The following is a 25025-nucleotide window of genomic DNA, read 5'->3' on the forward strand; positions in this document are numbered from 1 at the left end:
GCGCCTGGAAAATATAGGTAAATGTACCAGGAGCCATAATTGCTACCGGGATTCAGGCCTATGGGGAATTTGACGGTGGCCACACATTTATGATTGAGAATGTCGTGCGCAGGGAGCGGTAGGCGAATGTTGTATCTCTCCCATCACCTCTGTTCTAATTAAATGAGCTCCGGAATTTAGTTTTTGGCATCTTATATGTTGTTGCCCAGCAGGATGAGATGGTTTATTTGTTGATTTTATTTGCATAACGTAATTATGGCTTCTGGAAATGTGTAAACAGAGGTGTGTGTGTGTGTGTCTATCTCTTCCTGCTCTCAGCATGTGTGTATATGTGGGTCTTTAGATGTGGCTTCGGCAGGCAGTCCTGGTGGCAGTTCAAAAGCAGGACAGGAGGGAGAGAGAGAGAGAGCGAGGAGAAGAGTTAGAAAGAGCAGAATATTAAAAGTGTAGAGAGTCAGAGGGGGAGGAAATAAGCCAGGAGATTGGAGCATGGAGAGTAATGGAGGGGAGGGAGGGGAGGGGAGGAAAAGTAGGGTGGTATTTGTTAATGCCGGTATCATTTTAAAAAATTCAGACGAGGAAGAATGACACACAAAGGAGAACATAGGGAGAGAGAAGAAAGTCTGCTGGAACTGTGATGGACAGGCCGATGTTTGAAGAACTTTATTGAAATAAGTCTTTCATGACGAAACTCTATTTGCTGTCTCTCTCTCACCCCGTCTGTCAATCATCTACAACACTTTGTCCTTTCAGCTAGCTGGACTAAATCTTCCAGAACCTCTCCAAACATGGCTCTCCCCTCCCCTCCCCATCGCTGACGAATCCCTGAGATCCTTCCTCTTTCGAAATTTCTTTGCGATCCCATTTAGTCTTCAAATTAAGCAAAGACAACACTCGCACTCCTCATTTTCTCTTCATCTTATATAATTACTTGCTGATTTAATTTCAAAGTATCTTAAAAAGCCATTTATAGTCTGTCTTCTGAGGGAGGGATGTATAAACTGTATGTCAGGTATAATTGCATAAGGTAGCGTGTGATGTTGCACAGCTGGGAGGAAGCCAGCTCTCTCCAACTCCCCTTTTAGCCGTTCCACCGCTGCCACGGGCTCTTCTCTCCCCGCTCCCCTCCTTCCTGCAATGCCGCCTTAAGCGGGAACGGTGTAAAAAAAAAAAAAAAAAAAATTCTATGTCTCGGGCCTCAAATCTTTTCATCCACGCTTGCTCTCTCATTTCTCTCGTTTCAGTCGCAACCCTGCACCCATGTCGTCTCCTTTTGCCTTTTCCAAATGCTGCCTGGTTCAACATTTGAAATAAAATGTTATTATAGCAACTCTTTGAGTTCGTCAATGTTATCATAGTAATCAACTAAATCTTAATATTACATAACCAGTGTTGGTTTCCCTTTCACCACCCACTGTGATTGCTAACAATATGTAAATCTTTTATAGACTGCTAACACTATCAAAAGATACATTATGTTTTATATGTATTGACAGATTAGACTCTCCTCATTTCAGGCATTGTTGTACTTTTTCAAACAGAACACCGTGTTGTAATAAATCCAGGTAAAATCGTGGCAGCTAAAATAATAACAGGGTGAAAGATTTATAGCCGCGCTAGCAGAATAAATTCATATTAATTGCAAGAGTGTTACAATCAAAACGGTCCATTTGCTTTCAAATGAGGGGGGATTTAAGTGTTTAAGGGTTAAACTGTGTTACATTCTCAGTATATTATTCTGTGTTTGTGTTACCATCACATCATCAATGCCCCTTACAGTTTTAAACACATTGCCTCTTCGAGTGGTAAGGAACGCGTAGAGGTTACATGAATTCCCCATCTAGCGTGTTAGCGATTTAACGATCCTAATGAGTTACGTTTATATCATGCCTAACACTTAGCGATACAGTCAGTGGCCTCATTAGCACTAATTCATACAGCACAGTATGTGCACATTATTAGGCAGGCTGTTGTAGAGGGCTGATCACTCCGTGAACAAGCTCTGCTGCACTGTGGGTCATAATACACCATGAAGGGGACTGATCACAAAGCCTGCCAAGTAGACTGCAAAGACACGGACCGGAGGAACAACTTAGCACAATCAAAAGGTTTAGAGACTACACATCGTCTCAAACCTTCCCATTCAACTGCAACAGTGCATTGAGAGTTCATATTTGTCTAATATGCTGTTTCTGGAGCTCTTCTGCTCCACAGAGCTCCCGTGGGTAAAATATAGGCCGCTAATGATTGTGGTACAAGAGCTCAATTTGTACAAGTAGAGGAAAGCAAAGTCGTTCGAGTTTGCCGTGCTTTTCTATGATGGGCCAGTGATTCGGTCTAACTCATTATTCCAATCAATTCAACAACGGCGCAGTCGTTCCGGCACATCCAAGGTCGGGTCCCCGCACCCGGCAGTTTGAATCCCGTTGCGGCCTTGAATTAAAAAAAAATAAATAAAAGCATCTGCGGTGGACACAGGCAATGTGAAATGTCACTAGATGTAAGCAAAGTGCCGTTTTATCATGTGATCTCGATGCTATTAGGGAAACACTTTCATCTTTTGCTCCTAAAACGAACTGTCTGCTGAGTGCTTTACTAAAAGTGTGTGCTTTATTTTTCCAGTCTGAAAAAACACAGTGTTTAGATTTCCTTCAGGTAGAATCAAAAAACAAATTGATATACTTAATAAAGTATTCCGATTCGGTGGGCTTTTATTACAAAGGGAAACATCCGGATGAGATGTTCAAAGAGCTAAGCAGTTTTTCTGCACGATGTACTCTACAGTCACGCTGTGTGTGTGTGTGTGTGTGTGTGTGTGTGTGTGTGTGTGTGTGTGTGTGTGTGTGTGTGTGTGTGTGTGTGTGTGTCAATAGCCCGGTTGTACATGCTTTAAATGCGCCTCTGCTTGTGTGCACCAAGAGTGCAAGTGATCAATACTCAGTGAGAGAATGACGACTGCAGGTGAAGATAAATGGTTGAGTGAAAAATGTCGATCTATTTACTCGGCACATTCACAGCTACAACTATGCTAAGCGCCAGCATTCTGTGACACACACACACACACACACAGGCTCGCACATTGAAACACCGACAAGTACAGGTAAACAGACTAACACGTCCATAAGTATGGGCTATTGTGCAATACTGTGTAAATACCACCCGCAGAACAATCACGGTAAAGAGCGCCTCAATGTCGCAAACGAGCACTTTAGTCGGAATAATGAAAACTTCCGGTGCGAGCAAGAGGAAATCAGCTCATTATGCCTCGGGGAATAATGGAAACCTAGCATCCGTGACGTTGAGCCCGGTGCTGCTCCGGAATGCCTGGGAGCCGTAATCATCAGTTAGACCTGAAAGTCAATAGTGGGCTACAGGATCTCCAAGAGGCAAAAAGCTGTTTGTTGTACTGCTCTGTAACCCGAGGCGCCTATCTATGTTCCCAAGCTCCTATGTTCCAGACTTTAGACATTGATGCATGTATACATGTTTTGTTTTTTTAACCATTGAAATTACATTTGAAACTTCCATTTTGCTTCGTGATTTTGCAATTTGAATTGCAAAGATAGGTCTTAGTAATGTCTTACAATAACAACCCTGGGAACATGGAGTAGGGCCGACTACAGTAGCTGACTAAATAGCTGCAAAATTAAATAATGCACATGGGCAAACAAGCATCACAGACCTAAGGACTTAACTATTAATGTAATATTGTGAGAGCTGAGAGATATTCGAGTGACGCGGGGACCACTGGCTTATTTTTCCACAGTCTGAATAAAAAAACGCTAAATGTGACTAAATCAGCCTCAAGTTAAATCACCAATTTTGGTAAATGTACTGGGTTAATATTTGAAATTATATTACAAAAAGCATTTAAGGGATTGAGGTGAAGTAGGAAGAGAGGTAGAGTAAAAAGAATGACAGGGTCTTAAATGAAAGGATCACTTTCAATTTGTTACAAATCGGTTCATTTTCATAATCGTGGTTTTTATTGGTTTTGACAACATACTCACCGAAGGATTACTCAGTCTGGGAACGTGGCAAATTTACAACAACAAAAAAATAGTCGCAATGTAATGTCTTTTCCACGATTATCCAATTTGGAGGTAAAATCAAATGAGAATGTCAGAAATAATGCCCTCATTACACATGAAATGTGTGTGTTTGATTCCATCAAGCATGCTGAAAATGCAGTTTGGCCAGTAGTTGTGTTTTCTCTTACATGTATGTTTGGATACCCAGATATCAGTGATTAACTGTGATCATTGTGTTATTATTTCTGATTGGAAAAAAACTAATGATGGACAAATAATTCAAAAACAAGACCAAATCTTAAAAGAGGCTTAATTATCCTTCAATGAGGTTCTAGGTCCTGTTTTGTTGTTGGGCATGCTCGCCCTGTGTTTTCCTTCACACAGTCTCAATACATGTATGTTTGGTTCTCTATGTTACTCCTGAGACTGTGAGACCGACTTGAATTGGTCCATGAGCTGCGCTGTGGCTGCTAAATAGTTAGAGTACAGTAGGACCAAGTCTCCACAGGGATCAATAAAGCAAAGCACAATGCATTTTTAATATCAATATATTGTTGTCAATTTAACTGGGATGCATCAGTATAACTACAGTAAAGAAAAAAACTCACACCTGTCAGTTCCAAAGGATTCCTCAAAATCAAACTGTGGTATCTGCTGCAAACCTTCATGGTCTTGTTTCTTTATAGTCACTGTTACTGCATGTTGTAAATTTATGGTCATATGTTTATTAGCATAAATGTCAAAAATAACTAATGTTTGTGAGCGTGTATGTGCTGAATAGATAAGGTAAACAACATGTCAACAACAATGATTGATGCATTGGTAAATCATTCCTAAAGGTACATATTACTGTACGAGTCAGGAGACGGGAGCAGCATACATTTTCACAATGGGTGCTGATGTTTATTATACGTGACATTTATGAATAAGTATGTCCTGTATGCGTGTGTTTTTTAATGAAATTGACCTTAGGTTTCAATGTTTTCTTTGCAGGCAGCATCAGCTCCAAAAAACGTTATTTCTACAGAAGAGCGAGGGAACGTTGATTGATGCTTTTAAAACCCTCAGAGAGTTGTGTTCCTATTTGCAACTGAATGGCTTCGGTGTCTTGAGTGTTTGGCGTCTTATTGCTTGGGTATGAAATTATGTGATAGCGACAAGAGAACCGAAAAAGCGTGAGAGCTATAGAGGCAGCGCTGCTGCTCCTCAAGTGGAGAGTGGGAAACACTTAGGGACAGCTTGACACACCACAACGCACACAAATATGTTAGCCTGCAGTTACACGTACACACTACACACCAACAAACGCATGCACACAAACAATTCTACATATAGAAAACGAATAAAAAAGACATGCCCGTGTATGTAACATGTTATTCTCCCCCGAACCCTAACTTGCAAAGCAAGCACGTGCGAGACACTTTGATATGGGCACGCTGTCATACATATCTGCAATAACGTATCACACGCCATGCAACGTGTGCCCTTAAAAGATAAGAGAAAGCGAGAGAGCTCAAGAAAGCACAAGAGAATTGTATTAAATATGCAGAGTCAAGATAGTATTGTAGACGACGAGGCCCGAGATTTGACAAGAGCGAGACACGTCTATGGAGGGGGAAATAATCTGGAGAGTGTAGGAGGAGGAACGATAGCAGAAAGAAGCCTGTGAAGACACGTAAAAAAGCAGAACTGTCATGCCAACAAAGCAATTCATTTAGCTGACAGAGACAAAACAAATAAGGAAACAGAAAGGAAACATAAGGAGCACACACTGGGGGAGAAAACGATGGTGGATGAGGAGAATGAAACGAGGGTAAAAGGGTTGAAAGGTTTTTCTTCCCTCTAAAAGTTGCCACGACCGCATCAATAAGAGCGGAGTGAAGGCAAGACCTGGAACACAACGATAACAAGCGTTAAAGAGGGAAAAAAACTCAAAGGACAAAAAAAAAAAAAATGAGCTAAAAGTGAAGGTACTGCCAAAGTGTAGAGCAGAGGAGGGAAAGCGGTATATATTTTTAAGTTAATGGACTTGAACTTCACTTTAAGCAGGAGGTTGTGGAGTGATTACTGCCATTAGGTTGCAGGGAGCATGTGAGTGCGAGTGTGTGGGGATGAGCATGTGGCGTTGAGTAGAACTTGTTGATGTGCGAGTGTGTGTGCGTGTGTGAGAGCGCGTGTTTTTGTGCACAGTTCTGACCTTGAATGTCAACTGGGATACACTTATCCACTTCTTCTGCTGGCCTCTCTCCCTCTTCCGTTTTATTATTTCAACATTTTACCTCCACTTCCTCCACCTAGGCTAAAGCCCATGAGAGCCACAGACCACTCAAGGAAAAGGTCAGAACCATTTCTTCTTTTATTCTACACCTTATCACCCCCGCCACCACTCTCCTCTTCTTCCCACTTGTATGTTCGGATCTCTTGCTCTTTTCTTGCTTGCATATTGTCTTTTCTCACTTTGTGACTTGTGTAACGTACAGCATTGTGACCTGTTGTGACCTGTTGTGGCTCCTTTAAGGCTTACATCGTTGCATTAACGGGCCACCATATCCGAAAAATACATTTGATTTGCAATTTGCACACGGGGAAATTTCATGTAATCCAAAGAGTCTGAAAGACAGTGAATTATGCAAATATGTCTGGCTGCTATAATTAAGACATCTGGGGAAATAAAATCAATTTACACATAAATCAACGCAAACAAACAGAAGCATATCGACACATATTCCAGGGGTGGTTTTGGATTAAAGCATAAGTAAGTGGATTACTATGCTGATGAGTAAAAGGATGATTATAGTTATTTCCCAGTTTGTTCCATTATGATGCTTTTTGCCTGTTAAATTAGTGGGAAGCCTTTTGTATTCCCACTTCGCCACGAACAATCCTCTCTTTCCATGAAGCCGAATGCTGTTTGAGCTAAAAAATGTAAATGTAATTGCAACGCACTGAGATGAAATCAGAATTGCTTACAATGACTCAGATTTCTTCGATTCCAAACACCGGTATTTTGAATTCTACTGGAGATCCCAAAGTTTCCAAGAATACCAAATATGTCAAAATGAGCTGAAACAAAATGAAAAGTAGAGTAAGTGTATGTACTGATTGATGACTTGGCCAACCTTAATGCTACTTGAAAGAAAAACATTTGAGTATAATAGATGAGGGTCTAAACTTGTGTATTTGGATCATTGGACATGTTAGCTTAGCTGAAATAAGTTAGTTATAAAATAACAAGTTTCACATCATGTAAGACATGAAGAGATGTAAAGTGATTGGTAGAATTGGGATTGCTGCTTAATCGACTTGATAAACATTTCTTTTGGGTGGGTGTGTATGGGCTGGGGGTTCAGTGCTACACAGACGACACACTCATTTATAATTCCACAAAGCTGGACATGACTGCTTGTTCCATAATTACTTAAAACAGTTCAAAATTAGGTTTTGGCACTGTATCCTCCATTAACTTAATATCCTCCTCAACGATAGTACCCCAGTGTCGCCCTCATCTCAGTGTTATTGCCATGTTTGTCAGTCAGCCATCGGCTCTGTGCGGGCTTGCGTCTCAGCTGCGTGTCATGGGTGAAACCGCGACCTGGAGCAGATTGTGCTGCTCACTTTGGCTCTATCCAGAGACCGGTTTGTAATCCCACAGACTCCACCTTCACTTTTGCCCAGCAGCAGGGAAGCAAGAGACGGGAACACGGGAGCATCTCGGGTGTTGAGGAGCTGCAGTGTGTATTCGCGGGCACACTGTAGTCAATGACGGTATAAAGCAGTCGATGATATATTTATCAAAAAAGTATGAATCACAGCAACTACGAGAGGTCCTTGAGCGTACAGTCATGAATGAGCGCAAAGATTATTAGGCTGATGGGTCCAGTAGCATGTGAGATTAGCCATGGAAAGACAGACAGATGCACGCACATAATCTCCTACCAGGCTTACTACGCCTGGTAGGAGTTCCTCCAGTAACCCTGCAACAGATCTGAACGCTGGGTGACACAGCGTTTTGTCTGTGGTGGTCCCTGGCTGTGAAACGCTCCGACTAAAAAGCGAAAACCGCACTGAGCCTCTCGGGTTTCCAGGAAATTCTTCAAAACCCATCTGCTCAAAACAAATCGATCTTTAGCGTCTGCTCTGAAAGCCCCGGCTTTAAAACTTTTGGATTTTGTTTCATCTCTGTTTGTTTCCTGTATGTTATTGTGCGTCTTTCTTTTTCATCTTCTTTTGGTCATGCTTAAAGTGAATTTGTATTCGGGCAAATCGCAGCATTTTGGGCCAAGAAAAGCACCTAATGCACAGAACTTTCTATCAAGCATCATGGAGACTGTGTCCCCTCCCACCTCTGCATTATACCCAATACCTCCATTCACACAACCACCCACACACATCATTGGTATTCCATGCTAACCTGGTAGAGAGTGTGGTTCTTGTCCTTGAAGCAAGGTATGAGGAGAGAATAGATCTGCAGGGAGTAGTAGTAGGCAGCCAGCTGGAGCGACAGGGCAGAACGACACTGTTTCTCAAAACACCTGTTGGCATCCAGTACCTGCATATGGACGGATGGAAACATATGAATAAGAAAGTATGCAAGTGGTGGGAAATTCCACTGAACTAATAATAATGTCCAAAAGCAGTTCAAAATAAAAGTCCAAAATTCAGTGGCCCAATAGACTCTGTGCTCATCGTGTCACACCATGCAGAACTCACAGTCAGTTTTGTCAGTAGCGTCAGTCTGGAGTTAAACTCTCCAAGAAATATCTATGTAACACTCCAGCAGCTTAGTGTTTCACTGGAGATGTGTGTTGAGACTCATGAGGGGATCTCACTCCCTCCACTTGAACACAATCTACTGCAGTGGTGTTTCTCCGTCTTACATTTCCCTTTCCCAGCTCTCAAAAGACATGTAGTGCTCCTCTGACAGCTGGGACAAGATGGACAAGGGCCACATAGTGTTTATAGTATGTGTGAATGCTGATTGACTAGAGGGAGACATGAAGCTACGTGAGATACGACGGGCGTTGTGTGACGAATGTCATGCTTCTGATGAACTGCTACTGGTAAATGTCACTCAGCAGCGTTACGCCGGTGCCTTTTAAGTGCGACTTTGATTTGACACACTGATGATGCAAACTGTGTAACACAATAGCTCATCTAGAAGGGTAAGGAATATAGACTCCCTCAGCCAGAGTCTCACTAAAATACAGTCACACTTATATCATCAGAGTCTTTTTTGTATGTGCCTAAAATAAAGCTCTCCGTGTGTGCGTGTGCCTGTGTGTCCACCTACCTGAGGCAGGGCCAGTAAGTAGGACAGAGCCAGCATCATGTCCCTGGGAAATGCATCGTTGGCCAGCTGCAGCAAAACTGCAAAAGGATGGAGGGATTGAGAGAGAGAGAGAGAAAAGACTTTAACTAAAGCACTGAGGATTAACAACCAACCCTCCCCTCTTGGACGAGTTTCATCCCACGTTTGTTGAATACAGACGACAATGGCTGTCAGAACACACCTCTCTGTGGGCCAGACAAAAGAGCGGGACGGTAAAAATAGAGGGTGATGAGAAGAAAAGGGGGGAAAACACAGAGTCAAGAAGCGTCATTAAAAATCCCCCGTGTTCTGGGATTCTGTCCATCTTCTCGCTGGGCTATTGTGGGCACAGCGTGTTTGCATATGCTGTGTACAAATGTTGGCTGGTTGTGCATGCGTGCATGCGTGCGCGTGGACGGTTTCCTGCAGAGCGAGTTTTCATTATTCAAAGAGTCGGTACATGCCCACTTCTAATAAGTGCTCTCCAGATGAGTCCAAACGTCATCTGAGTGCACTTTAAAAGTTGAATCCCCTGCCTGAATGCCAAATTAGTCTGTGCATATTGACTGCGAAGTTTGATCATAAGAATCCTAAAATATCGTTCTTTAACTGGTTTTGACTCCATTGATCTGGTAGTACTGTCGTACTAGTGTACTTAAATTCATGTACGTGACTGTTTTGTACAAACAGAAAAATGGACACGAAAACTTTGGAATACCACTGTCAATTATGCTAAGCACTGCTAAGCATTGTGCCTCACAAAGAGAACAAAAACTGTTTTTAACAATCATCCGAACGTCACTCTCATATGCAATGAGCTTTAATGTTCTGCAGCTGTGAACTGCACTTCCATTTACTTTGTGCATTGCATTGTGGGATATGGTCATGCATCAACACGCTCACAACGAGCTCAAACAATCAAGTACACTTGATGTAAAGCCCTATTTGCAGGGGACCAGTATCACCGAGGGACTTAATGTGATTTAGAAATCGCCACCCCACGTCTCTGTTTTCTGCGGCGCATTCGCTCGGGATAAAAGCATTTTAATCGAATTTACTGACATTATCCTCCAGGTATGATGTCAAGGCTTTGCGTAACATCCGCTTATATTAAAAACATTATACTCTATGATATTTATGTTTAATACTATAACACTATTTTATTATTTAGGCGGATATAATACTCACAAAGACCTCTTGCTCAGGTGCGTATAGGCCTCCATGCTGTGTAGCATCATTTAATTACAAATGCAGGAAAGAGGCAGAAAAAAAAAGGACCCTAAATCACCAAGATGCCGATTTTTTTACGGGATATTATCAGACAACCTCTGTGTTTTTACTTGACAAACTACAGATTCGCACAGGTTTAAGATCACAGACGGCCTCTCCCCATGTAATATGCGAATAAGGCATAACACATACTGAAAAACTGCTCTAAGTTAGTATGTAATATAGAATTGGGACACGACCCATGTTTTTGGAGTCCCTAAGGGCTGATGGGATTTGGAGTCTCGATGGGGCTTTGGGCACGGGGATGGACTTTTGTCCACAGCTTGCCTCGAGGCCACAACAGGCAAAACACAAGGATGCACAATCGCACTCACACACTCACTGTCTGTGAGGAAACAAGGGGGGGGGGGGGACAGAGCAGAGAGAAGCAGAGGCAGACGGATTCACTTTGTAGTCTCAGACCCAGGGAGAACAAAAAGCCTGTGTTGGTGATAAGAGCATGAGACAAAATGGGACAGAGAGGAGAAAAGTGGAGCATGGACACTGGGAGAAAGGCGGGGTCACAGGGGGGGGAGACGCATACTGCCGAACAGAATGCACACAAATATTCATATGTGCGCACACAGGCCATTACCTGACATATACGGTTGGAGGTTCAGTGTGTGCATGTGAGAGCCGGGGGCGGACTGATACGCCAGCTTAAAGAGCCATAACAGCTCTCTTAAGCAGAGTGCCCACCCTCCTCCTTCCCCCCAGGGTTTCAATGAGCTACACCTCAGAGTGGGCTGATTACACGCCTCTCTAAAGCCACCGATACCATCGGGACAGGAATTACCAGAGGGGTAAACACACACACACACACACAGAATAGATAACCCAGACTTAAAAGCATACAGTATTTCTGCTTGTGAGGAAGAGAAAGGAAGGAGAGGAAAACAGACACAGTGTGTGTATATGTGTGTATATGTGTCTGTGTGTGTGTGTGTGTGTGTGTGTGTGTGTGTGTGTGTGTGTGTGTGTGTGTGTGTGTGTGTGTGTGTGTGCATACGTCCACTCATGCATGCACACACACACACATACTACTGCTGCTCCTGTGTCAGCAAAATCAGATACATTGTTAGCGGTATGGTGAGGCAGTGACTTATTACTATGTTACCTGTGCATGCAGTGTGAAAAACAGGTGATTATGGCCTGGTCAATATGCGGGGCCAATGGCAGCACTCCTCTGCTGTGTGTGTGTGTGTGTGTGTGTGTGTGTGTGTGTGTGTGTGTGTGTGACTCCCGCCGCTTCCCGCGTCCTGCACCTTACTCAGTTCAATCCCATTGAGTCACTTTCCACTGGTGTCATCATTAATTACCTCCACCTTATCTGGGCCGGGTGAAACATCTATATATTTATATTCTTAAAGGCCATCTCCCGGTCTGTTTTTAAGGATGGCCGGTGCGGCGGGGGCCGATACGCGACTCATTAATCGAAGGTTGTTATCGGACGCGGCGCCGTCCACGCGGCCTTTTCTCTTTCTCGACACGTCGCTGCTCGGTGGCAGCTCCGCGGGCAAGGTGACTTTTTAAGAAGAGTGATATTAATTTGAATGACACCAGCAGAGAGAGCTTGGATTTGGTGGAATGTGTGAGTGTGCATCTCGACGCATTAGCGCTCCATGGTCAAAGTGTGTTTCTCGCATCCTTTAGTGTCCGCATATTAGTATTCAAACACACACGTACGCACGCACACACGCGCGCACACACACACACATATGCTCTTTATTTTCGTTGTGGCATTGATTTTGGCGAGCAGCTGTGATCCATCACGCAGCGTGGCCTTGATGTCTTGACTTGATACTATCTCTCCGATATCGCAGCGGGTGACGTGTCATTATTTACTCTTGCTGCGGGACGCAAGGGCATACATTAATTAATCAATGTGAAGCTATTCTTGCCATGTTGTCCCCTTGTCCACCACATACGGTCTCCATGGCTAGACGGATGAGGAGAAGAGCGGGAAGGGTGAAGGGGGGGGGGGGGGGGACCACAGCTTCACTAAGACGGAGCACTAAGGAGCAGCTCAAGTTACACAACACTCACTCAATCTGTCCAAACACTTACAAAGCACTTTCTACACGTTTTCTTCTCTTTTTTTTTTTAATCTGTGAACTTAAAGACAATTAAATTCAGGAAAAGCTCACGGGCATTCTGATGCAAGACGTGGACAAATCTGTCAAATGGTCACAAAAATTCCAACTACAGTAAAAAAAAAATGCAATAAAGTGAATTGAAACAAGATGGCCGCGTCGGAGAGAGAAAGGCAGCCCTGCATCGCGCAAGACTGTGTTCGAAATTGCATACTAACATACTTAAAATGACGTAAAATTGAGAACGTAGTGCGTTCTCCCTACGTATGAGACGTGAGCTTACTGAACATACTCAACCGCCCCAAAATGCATTGCGTCTCTTCAGACTGTCCAATGGCTGACCGCGAGGCAGACGTCTTAGATAATGAACCGAATAGTTACGGACGATGGGAGGTGACGTTAAGGCCAAAGACAAAGAGGAAAAGTGCAAGAGGTCTATATAATAGAGACATAATGTACTGTAGAAAACATATTTAGCACTAAAAGTTTTAATCATTTAAAGTAATACTGGAAAATATTAAATTGAGTGGAAGAGGTAATGTTGATTTACATTTGTGATAAACAATTATTACATAATGGAAGCTTGAATGTACTTCAGTGTGTACAGGTTGCTTGTAATGCATGACGTACTTAATCATTAATATAGTAAGCAGTGTGTAGTACATACAGATTAAGTTTGCAGCATGCAGTACGTTAGTACGTGAAGCAAACACGGCTCAATTCGTCTATGAAGAGAAAGAACACAAAAAAGAAAAAAGAAATATGGAGTCGCAGATGGCTGGAAGATGCAGACAATATGGTCTGTCTGCTCTGCAGCGAAGTTCAGCTATATTTCTATCAAAGCACAGACTCCGTGGTTATAACGTGTGAAAACACTGCTCCAATGTTATTTAAAAACAATTTAGTCTTTAACAGATTTTCTAAGAGCAGCAATGCGGGAAATCGGAGCCGCGGAACAACTCAAACTGAGCATAAAATGACGACCGACCCGGATTAAAATGCAAGTATCTGTGTGTGTGTGTGTGTGTGTCATATGTTTCTGCATGCTCACCCTCCGTAGCAGGAAACAGGGTTTTCCCTTCCGTGTTGGCCTCCGCCAGTTTGCCGGTCCTCAGTAAAACCTCAGCAAAGTTTTCCTGAGGCACGTCCTTGTAGGACGAATACACATCTTGACTCTAAGAGACAGAACGAAGAAGAGAAAGGGAGTGATGAATAAACACCGTGTACTCATCACTGTACTGAGTGAATCCCAACACTCGGGAGAACAGATCAGAGCACAGAGATGTGATTGAGGTGACGGATGAGAGATGGAGTAAACAAATGAACTTCAATACTAAATAATTTAGATAATTCATTCATAGGACTCTTGTACAAGTTATTTCTCAAGTGTCTTTTAAAGGGATAGGAATGAAATTTGCGCTCTCGCTAGCCTCAGAGCTATCCCTCAAACGCACGACGTCTCCTGTCCATCTCCGGCGCTCTCACTAAATCCATCTTCCTGACTTGTTGCGCTCGTCTCTCCTTCTCTCTCAATCAGCCTCTCCCGCCCCTCGAACCACGTCCTCCATTGTAACTGTTGAGGTAAAAACCAATCCCATTGATCAGCCGATTCAGACGGACGCGGGGAGCCATTATTGGTAGACGGATGATGGAAGATGGATGAGCGCTGGAGATGGAGCGTAGGAAGGGATTTGGAGAGGCCTATTAAAATGCCATGAGGAGAGATGTATCGGCGTTCTGTTTCCCCTCGCGTCCACTCTTTAAGCTATCCACATGATTTGTGTCTCTGAATAAAAAGCCCAGTCATAGCCCAGGGCGACCATTTTCTAGGCATAAAGGTCAAACTACTCCTTTTCTTACTTTTCTCCCTTTTCTCCTTCCAAAGCTCCGTCCGTTGACGTCCTTCTCTTTTAGAGTATTATGGTATTCATCTCTCAGCCCTCCATCTAATACACACAGTACTTCTTCTGTTATGGTTAGAATTCTTCGTACCACGTCTACACATCTTACTATTATTCTTTGGTTTAATATTCTTTCCCCGTTAAGTACTATTATGCTTTTGGCATTAACACTACTTAGTCTGAAATTGCTATCCATTTTGTTTCAACGTTGTTTTTGAAGGGCTTTATAAGTCATAGGAGAAAAAGAAATCTGATTAAATGTCAAGCATTTTTGCTGTAATATAAGTAGGTGGCCTCAGGTAAAAAACAAATAAAAGGAGAAATAAGGACAACAGGGAAGCGGAAGGAAGAAGAAGAAAATAATGAGCCATGAGCTCTGGTCTTCAGCCACTCACCAGGTCCACGCAGGGCTCATCAATGAGTTCCTGATAAAAGGGGCTACAGCCTTGCCGCTGCAGGTTGGAGTTCCCGCACGCCCCTTCCTGACTAGTGGCTCCTGCGTCGTGACCCTGAGGAGCCATCAAAACATCATTAAACTTTCACAACATGCCCACAGCACTGTCATCGCTCTCTGTCCCACAGCTCACATCCTCTTTCTTTTTCTTCTTCTTCTCTTTACTTAGAAACGTGTAACCACGAGCCGCCCTCCCCAAAATCGCCATCAATCTCAGCCCTGGTCGACCGCCGAGCCGGTACAGCCGCCGGCAAAACCGCCACATATTGAAATATTCAACATGCGGGCCGATTAATTATGCAGGGCGATGAGCTCTTGATTGGTTGTTTTTAGGATGAAGCCTGTGAAGTCTGCGAGCGAGAGTATTTGCGATACGGAGGCAGGGGCATATGTGCATTTTCACGAACACACACATGCTGTGCAGCTGCAGGAACTAATGGAGTTACAAACAGGCATAAAGCGAACGCATCTGCAGTCATTGCCCTGGTATTCTTGGCTGCTTGAATATGCCTTCCACAGCACACTGTTCTCTACGCATACATAAACACACATAAGTCAATACGACACACAAAACCACGCACGCTTAGATCCACAAGTTAGTTTGTTAGTTAACTCATTAGGCCCTTTATTGAAAACTTGCCTTCAGCTTCACCGCAGATCAATTAAAAAACAAGAAAGTGTGCTCACATGCAGCGGCCGGAGGTAGTTGAGCGAGTCCTTCCACCAGCGGTGGTCGCTGACTGCGGTCAGCACAGCCTTGGTGGTCAGTCTGGTAGTGGTCAGCACTTTCATGGTCTTAGCTGTGGTCCTGTGCAGCAGGTCCCCCGCTGTCCCCGCGGAGGAGCCCACAGAGGCAGCGCAGGCCTGGGGCCGAGCAAGGGAACAGAAAACACGAGGGCCACGTTATTCCAGTGTGTCACTCAGTATAGTAGAGAGGCTTCGCTGCTTGAGGAATTACAATATGCACCGTTGAGCCCTCCCAGCCCTGCTCGGGAGACATTCAGTGAGTTCTTGTGAGTAAAATGTGCTAAAAGTCTCACAGTAATGCTTTATGTTGTGTAGTGCTACGGCAGTGTGCGGCAGATTCATTACACAAAGATCTTTTTACCTCTTGTGACTAGGATTAGACACATGAATCAAATACTTCCATCCAGTGATTCATTCCTTGACACAAACACAATTTGCTTGTTTCTTAAAGCAAAAGTCCAACATTATGGGAAATATGATTATTCCAGAAAGTCAGTTATTTAAGTTTGTTGCTTGCAATTCCTTTTGGTTTATTTGTTTTTTTTTACGGTTTTATTTTTGCTTTTATTGTCGAGTGTCTGTTTGTAATTTATAAACTGTGTCTGTGTTTTCATGCTGTGTACTATTATGCATTCTTTTATTATCTGTGAAGCTCTTTGGAAGTGCTGTTTTTGAAAAGTGCCATATAAATAAAGTTTACTTACTCACTTATTTGCTCTCCAGCCTCGAGTTAGATGAAATAGATACCACTCATATATCTTATATCTAAAGCCAGCAGCTATATAGCTTAGCTTAGCATAAAGGGTGGAAGCAGGGGAAAAACAGCAAGCCTGGCTGACTAAAGGTAATAAAATCTTTATTATAAAGGTCCTATATATATATATATATATATCATACCGCCAACCTTGTGGTTAAAGGACAACCAACAGGAACCAAAGTGTCAAAACTGCAATTCACCCATGTATGGTGCAAATGCGCCGCACTTCCTGGCAACCCCATATAATAGCGATTTGTTATTTTTGTCAATATTTAGCTCCATATTTGACGGACAGGCATGAGAATGGTGTAAATTTTCATATCTAATTATGTTTTAATAATTTTTTTTTCAACAAACAAGAATCAACAAATGAATGGTACATTGTACTGTGAATAGAATTCTTGGGGTATTTTTGAAAGCGCGCCACCGGTTTTCACGCTATGTTGGTTTCCACATAATTGAAAAGGATTTTAAAACCAAATTTCGAGAGCCAGTGGGCCGAGGCCAAATCGTTTAGTGCCTTTCATCAATACTTTATTTAGCAGGGGATTGAGTGTCGGGCAATGAAAAGAACCCAAACACACATACGCGGAAGATGTTTGTTTAAAAAGAACACACAAAAAAAAAAAAGCACCTCTAGAGTGCACACACGCAGACACACACATCCAAGGCTTAAATATACACGAGTGACGGGTAGGGACATCAATACAACAATAAAATGACAACAGACAGTTTCAAATGAGCACCCGTCCCCACACAAAAGGGATGCAATGCAAGTCATGAAACATTAACACCCACTCAAGGCATCATAAAGCTGGCGGTGCTGAAGGGGAAGAGAAGGGGAGGCATAAATAAACCAAGCGAGCTGAGCAACCTTAACACTAGATTTACACCTCATCAAATATGAAGCAATCGGAAAACACACTAACCGAACAAAAGCACACACACCCAACGCAGAAGAGGCGGCTACATCTCGGAGACAAAGACATACAGAAAGGAAACCATATGGAGAATAACACACAAACCTTGACAGAGTCGGTCTCGTCGGCCTCTCGTCCACTCTCAGTAATAACAGGCTCCATTTGATAGTTAACTGCCTGGTACAAAACCTGGAGGACAGAAATGGGGATGAAGACGGAAATCCGAAGATGACAACCTGCTATTTCAGCGGAGCAACCTCATTGGACACAGGGATTAATTGAAATGTGGGTGTAATTGGTATGATTGAAAGGCTAAATGGTGAAACAAGGAAGTTTTTACAGCGTTTCTTAGACGAAAAAATTACCAGAATTGAACTCATTTTAAATGTAACTTCTGTTCAGATCGGACGTGAGTTTGTCATGCAAGAGGTTGTTATTACAATTTTAGTACTGTTAATAATCATGGTCGACTGGGTCCGTCAAATTACATGTCATTCATATTTTTAGATATGGACTATTGGTACAAAATATCAGCTGTAGTTTTAAAGAATAAAGAAAGACTGCACATTGTTTTTCATAAAAAAGCCACATTGGTGAAACTATGATTAAAGGTAAAGAGTGACCTGAGTTTGCAGGTCACTGGAGGCAGCCAGCAGGCTGTGGATGCTGTCGGGGGGGCAGTGAGTGAGAGAGAAGGCTAAAAGCTCCTGTCGGGCCTCCAGCTCTCCGTAGCCCTCACACTGACCCAGCAGACTGCACACATCCCACGCTGGACCGTAACCTGGAGGACGAACAGATGGAGCCAAACAAGGAAGGGGGAGGGGAGGTGAAGTCAGGGTAAGAAAGGAGGGAAGGAAAAAAAGTTTGAATTTAAGTGAATGAGTGCAGGATATAACAGCACCTGCAATAAAATAATCTATAAAACTATGACGATGCAGGAGATCAAATTCACATTCAGAGTGCTGCAGGGATTACGTAGTTTTGTCGGCCAAACCTGGAAGTTAGCGTCGCGCTGGTTTGCTCGACAGAAATCCAACGGGATTTTGTTTTATTGCACACAATGAGCTCTGTGGCAAACAGAAGTTTATGATACTTACAAGTTGTGTCCTGTGAGATAATCTTTACAAATTATAATTTTTGTAAAGATTGAAGTGAAGTAAAAAGCTCAGGTTAGGAAACAACCTAACCCACGGTTGCATGAGCCGCGAGTAAACACAACGAGGCCGTGAGGGCGGACTAGTCGGCGTGACAACTTTTTCTGGTCTCATTTAGCCACTTTTTAAAAGACGTGGGATATTTACTGTACGGAGATGTGTTGTATCATAGGACAAAACGTTAGAAACTAGCTTCTGTTAACCTTATTTCAGACATTTAACCAAAAACCCATTTAAAAAACTCATCAACTTCGAGACGAGGGAACCCGAAGAGCAAAAAAGCGCTAATTCATTTCTGCGTAATAGCACTCGTTCCTGCATCGCTCTGTGCAAACACACAAATTGCATCACTAAATAGCTGAGCAGAAGTGGTTTTCATTTTCTATCAGTGTCCTCCTATCTCTGCTAAACTACCCTGAATCCTATCAGACAGAAGAGCAAGGCATAAAGAGGTAGGGCACGCACAAACGGTACGACTTTGTTGATGGAAAGGATATAATGCTGAGATAATGATGACACACTAAAGTGCAACCTTCCTACAGCACATTTAAGTCTGGAAACACGCATTGTAATAACTGCGCTACATTTGTTCCGGCTTCATCACAGTCAAGAAGCAACACGCCGGCCTGACTTCATTCCTACAAACAGATTCAATTACTCCCACTGCGTTCGCAGAGAACACCGGTGCTTATCTGATCACACCTTCTCTTTCTACCAGACACCTTTTTCTCATCCGCGCTCTATCTACCATTTACTCAGCACTGAGGGAAAGACTCGACCAAATTCTATCCGCTTTGATTCTTGTGTGGCGTAACACGAAACGGGGTCAGACAAAATACCATTATCGCAGCGACCACTTTGAATCCCTTCGGGGAAACTCTGAGGAGCGGGCGGTCTCGATAGGGATGTTATTGTCATGTCTCCGTCATAGTTGCTGTTGAACGGACACAAAGTCACTCAGCCTCGATTTGGGGCCATCCGAGGAAGGATGGGAGAAGCCCAAAGGGAGTGATTCTTAAAGCGTTTGAGACCAGAAGACAAACCATCAGAGGCACCAACGCAAAGAGCCCAAACACACAACACGGACCACAGTCTACATCAGCCATGGTTTTCCCCTTACTTAAAGATGAACGCACCCAGCGACATGTATTTTGGTGTCTTATACTGGTCGATTTGCTGGTTGCAAGTAAAAGTTACTTGCGGTCTCTATTTCTAGAAACCTGGATCTTTTCCATGTTTGCAGGTTTGACCATGATTTGCATTAGATACAGGAACAATGTACTTGTCAAGTTTGGACTGACATGAGCTTTGTGCTCATGTTTTTGTTTGGAGCAAATGAGGGGAAATGCAGACCGGCATGAGGGAGGTTCACATTTAACTTTCCTACGGGCTTCAGTGCACTTCAGTGATACTTCTGTTACCTATGTGTCGCTCATTTTCCAATGCCGGCTACGTACCTGTGGCCATGAGGTCCTGACAGTGGATGTAGGAGGCCTTGAAGTCCAGACACTGGAGAGCTTGCTCTGCCAGCAGGGTCAGCACTTGGCCTTTTCGCGCATCCTTGTCATCACCTAGATTCACAGACAGATATCCATTTAAAACATAATTTATATCCCTCTTTATTAAATCTCCTTTTGACCACACTCACACACACACACACACACACACACACACACACACACGCACACACACACACACAGAGGCTCAAGGTTGCAACATAAGGGCCTCTAACTGCATTAGCTGACCCTGAGACTACATATGAATCTGTCTACCGTAAATGAGCTCATTGCTTCGTCCGTTCGTCTCAAAGAGAGAGCCAACTATTCTAGAAAGTACCATCTCGCTGTCTCGCTAAAAAGGAATGAATCTCAGTTTGATATTTTAGCGATGGCGGTATTGGTTGTGGTGTTAACATTCACGTGGCGGCTCAGGACAGTCTTTGATCTCGGTCTGAGTTCAGTAAACAAAAGGGAGAGGACGGGGCGATGAGAAGAGGCACAGGCAGAGGCCCGACTTCTGAACAAACCTGCATGCTGCAGATCAAAGAACGCGGTCGGAGATGAAGAAATACGATGGCGCTAGATTGATCTGTGTGCGTGTGTGCGTGTGTGTTTTCTTTCAGACCAAAAGCTTTTATCAAGACATGCTCTGGCTTTTATTTCAAGCCGATCTAAATCAGGCATCTTGAAAAATCCAATTGAAGTCGTTCACGGGGCCAATCAAAAGGCGGGGGTGAAAAGGTGAGAAATTTCACAAAAATAACAAATTGGAAAATACTCAATTCAATAAGCTGCGACAACAAAACCGTCTCCAGAAGCTTTGCGCTGGATCACCAGGATCCTTTCCGAGTCAGCACAATTTAATTCAATAAGATAATTATTGATCCATTCGGACAAAAACAACTTATTTTTCCCTCTCAGCTCTGTCCCATAAGAGAGGATGATTTACGCAGCATTTCTGTAGACCGAGGCGGGAACCAAACCCAAAGGGCTTTTAACCGGTGCGCTGGTGATACCTGCATTAAATATTCACCACAGAGCCCCGGAGCGATGCGCCCTTCAAAAGCCCCCCCCCTGCATTTATTTATTTAAAAATTTGTTTATTCCTCTTCTCATCTCCCTCTGCCCTTTTTTTTTTTTTTTTTTTTTTTTTCCTGAACCACACAGGGAGAGCTGCTGCCTGCTGACTGAATGTGAGCAGCACAGACACAAAAATGCCACAAGGCCAGCACGCAGGTTTCCTTTAGCTGGTGACAGGCCTCAGAGAGAGAAGACAGAACGAGCTTCGAGTTAAGAGCCGGAGGACGGAAGAGAGGGGGGGGGGGGGAGCAACACACACACACACACGGAGCGACAGACAGACGCAGAGGAGTCTGGCTTATATTCTTGAGGAACAGACAGATAAAACAAACATGGAGATATAATGAGAGAAAGACAGAGATACAGCGATGTGTTCATGTCATTCTGGAGGAAGAGAGGCAGCGGGATGACATCTTTAACTTTCCCGTCAATTTCATGTGGTGGTGTTCAGAGGCGGCTGTGGGTGGTTGGAGGGGTCCAAATATATATTACTCAACCAAAACACAGCCAACATGTTTCATGTGTTGACTCATCAGCCAGCTGCAGTGTGTGCTTGCAGTGATCCCAAATGGGAGATATGAAAGCTTGCACAAAAACGTAAGTAAATAAACTAAATGGAGAATCCCATTTGGAAATAGCACAAGCAGACTGATGTAAACACTTTTCTGGTGCAGAGCTTGTGCTTATAGTAACTTCTAAAGGAAGTAAATATGAAGGGATAGAGAGAGAGACCTTGAGTTAAAGAACTTTAGTCTGTTTACCAAGACTAAACAAGGATCGTCAGTGGCTTCCCTAGCGAGGTTTCTGAGTCTGTAGGATGTTGATAAAAGAGCCATGTCCAGATTGCAACCAACTAAAATTGTCTTCCGTGTGCCAAGCACGTAAGGGACACTAGAGCCAGTGTTTGTTGTCTGTTCTGCGCTACTGTAGAAACAGGGTGGCCTCATTTTAAGGTAAAAAAAAGCAAAACAATTGTTATTTTCAGGTGATTATACACTATAGAAAACCTATTTATTAATATCAAATTCCATTTCTGCCAATAAATCCCCCTAAATGCTACATTTTTACATCTGTTGCATGTTGTTTCAGGTACAACAAACACAAGAGCTCCACATTTCTTTTCTACGCAGATGATGCAGTTTTCTCACCACTCATGACTACAGCGTCTGTAAACATTATCAGCTTTGAGGAGCAGTAAACAGAAAATACATTTGATGTGGCATTTGTGAATGTGCTGCCATTCAGAAACAACATCTATCCTGTACACATATCCTTACACATCCTGGTGTACAGAATTGAATTAATGGCCTAGAGCTGAACCTGCCCCCGACTTAGGTGCAGAAAAAGCGGTTCAGAGAGCGCACAAAGTGATGTCTCTGGGGGAAAAATACGAGCTTGCTCCTTTAGCGAGGGTGTGTTTAAGTATGGATTTTTGCTTGCAAGCTGTAACGCCGCTCATGAAGCTGAATTTCCCTCTAGTGTGAGAGCTGTCAGTGTGCTCGCTGAAAGTACCCACGCATGCTGGGGTACGTCTCAGTGCCTCGCGTGGGCGGTCCTTTCTCACTTAATCTCATGAGCTTCATCATGACACTGCCACCAGAGAAAGAGCCTAAATCAGTGAACGTTCCTGGAACGTTTCCCTCATACGCCCGATGAAAGATGATGTGATTAGTGGTACATGTGTGTGTGTGTGCGCGTCTGTAGGTACCTGCCACTCTGAGAAGCAAGGCCAGATTCAGCAGAGTATTGGACTGCTTGTAAGCCGTGGAGCAGTGGGCGATGCATTCTTCTACGAGAGACAGCCGGTCCGATCGCAGGCGCACTGGGAGGGAGAGAAGGAAGGCAGAGGGGGGAGGGGTGCAAGACATATTTAGCTAATTAGTGTATTCAATCTGGGAAAAGTTGCAGCTGACGATACAAACAATGTCGTTGCAAATGATAGATGCAGCTGCTGTCGTGATGTCTGCAAAATTATAAAATGCTGTATCGAGTAAATCCCCCAGCCTAATGATAAACTGGCTGGTAATGATGATGATGAGTGTTGTTGTTGTGGTTTCTTTTTTTTCTTTTTTTGTTCGTTTGTTTGCACGATCACACGATGGAAGAGAAATGCCGTCACAGACGAGACCTTGGACTCAGAGGAACTTTGTCATTTTTTGCTATTTGCTGACATTTTATAGACCAATTACTCAAGAAAACAATCATTAGATTAAATGAGGATGAAAATAATTGTTAGTTGCAGCCCTGGAGGATATTAACAAAAGTATATACACAACAAAAAACATATCACGGTTGAATCCCGTACAAGAAAACAATCATTTACGGCAATTTCTTTTTGCCTATAAATGTATCACGATGTCTGCCAATATATCTATGATAGGCAAGATTGCAGATATTGTATAATCTCCCTGGCGATACAGTGGTCCGGTTCTACTTTGAAGCAAATATCAGAGTACTTTGTTAAATAATTTGACACAATAAATATCTTGTCAACCACAGTCCCTTGATTCCTGTTATCCTGTAAAAAGTACCAGCATTTGTTGTATAACTGTGGCGTCCATGACTTTGTTTAAACTCCACTGTGTCTATATGAGTCCAAACATATAGACATGTTATAAACTACTGCAGGAAGATTTGCATTTGATTTGTCCGTTAACGTGGTGCATAATCAGTTCAACAGGATTGTAGTGAACTTTTAAACTTTTTCATAATTTGAATTCAAGATACAACAACTACCAAAAATCCATTTTCATGTTTTTTGTTTCTGAAAACCTGAGAAATAGCTTGTTTGGTGCCTCCACAGGCCTCTGAGCTTTCCCTGCACCCTGCTGAGGATCTTTATGGCTCGGCATCACTTTGGGCGAGGCCCAGAGGGAATTCTGGGGAGGGTGTTGCGTAAGAAGCATCGCCTGAGGCGATGTTTGGGTGCTGCAGGAGACAGCCCAAAATGGATTACCTATGCTTTCACTTTATACCGGTGCATGTTAATCTGTGAGTGAGCAAACTTCAAGGGATAAGGCTTTTACTTGAGAGAAAAATAAATACAACGTGTAGTTTTGTGTGTATTGTGTGTCTTTGAGTCAGTCCATAAAACTGCATGAGGGCACTGCAGGCAATACAGAGCCATGGAGCTGGTCACTGACACAAAACCCATACAACACAAACAGTTAGTAATTGGAGAGCTTTACAGCACCTCTTTTTCTTTCTATGTTTCTGTCCTTTGTCGCAGTTTTCCTTCTCGTACTGTACTTTCTTCCTAAACTCCCTCCTGTTCTCACTTAGTCTCTCAGGTAAGGATGAGTGGGCGGTGACAAAATAATGCAAGCAGACAGCAGGGAGTGGGGAGAAAGAAACAAAAACCAAGGAATGCGTGACGCAGAAAGAGAGAAAAGGGGAGAAAGCAGGAGAGAGCGAGAGAGCTGGCGGTTTACGGTTCTCTCTGTCACAGTGGTTTTATGCTGGCAGCTCAGTTTGATGAGGGCAAAAGGGGGAAGACAGCGCAGGCCTCGGAGGCAAACAACACCTCGGTTCAGAGGTGAGGCGATGAGGAGCCAAGCTGGAATCATTCTGGCTCCACAGTTTCCTTTAACAGGGAGCCATGCCTGGAAACTGCTGCGATAGGGAACTTATGTGGCGCCAGAAAAGAGAGAAATGAAGAGCGATGAGGTGAATACTGATTGGTCAGGTTTACAGATGGAGCGCAAATATAAAAAATGACGTATGTGAGCGTAGGAGAGAGCGCACACGACGAGACCGAGCACTTTAATCCTAATTAGGCCATCAGGCAGATGTTGTTTGCACAAGAGTTGATC

The 25025-nt window shown here is 43.3% G+C and overlaps 1 protein-coding gene across 1 annotated transcript in view; it reads right to left on the reverse strand.

Annotated features, from left to right (window-relative positions):
- The window catches only part of nbas (NBAS subunit of NRZ tethering complex), a gene marked incomplete at both ends in the record, with an annotated part of 132100 nt that overhangs the window by 57464 nt on the left and 49611 nt on the right, over positions 1–25025 (reverse strand). The window contains 9 exons of the mRNA XM_079180714.1: positions 8443–8580; positions 9322–9398; positions 13753–13876; positions 14998–15111; positions 15744–15920; positions 17586–17669; positions 18104–18261; positions 20092–20205; positions 22922–23035. Of these exons, the coding sequence (XP_079036840.1) occupies positions 8443–8580; positions 9322–9398; positions 13753–13876; positions 14998–15111; positions 15744–15920; positions 17586–17669; positions 18104–18261; positions 20092–20205; positions 22922–23035 (1100 nt within the window). The remainder of the gene's footprint in view (positions 1–8442; positions 8581–9321; positions 9399–13752; positions 13877–14997; positions 15112–15743; positions 15921–17585; positions 17670–18103; positions 18262–20091; positions 20206–22921; positions 23036–25025) is intronic.

The sequence above is a fragment of the Pholis gunnellus genome (genome assembly GCF_910591455.1).
Source record: "Pholis gunnellus genome assembly, chromosome: 19".
Lineage (NCBI taxonomy): Eukaryota > Metazoa > Chordata > Actinopteri > Perciformes > Pholidae > Pholis > Pholis gunnellus.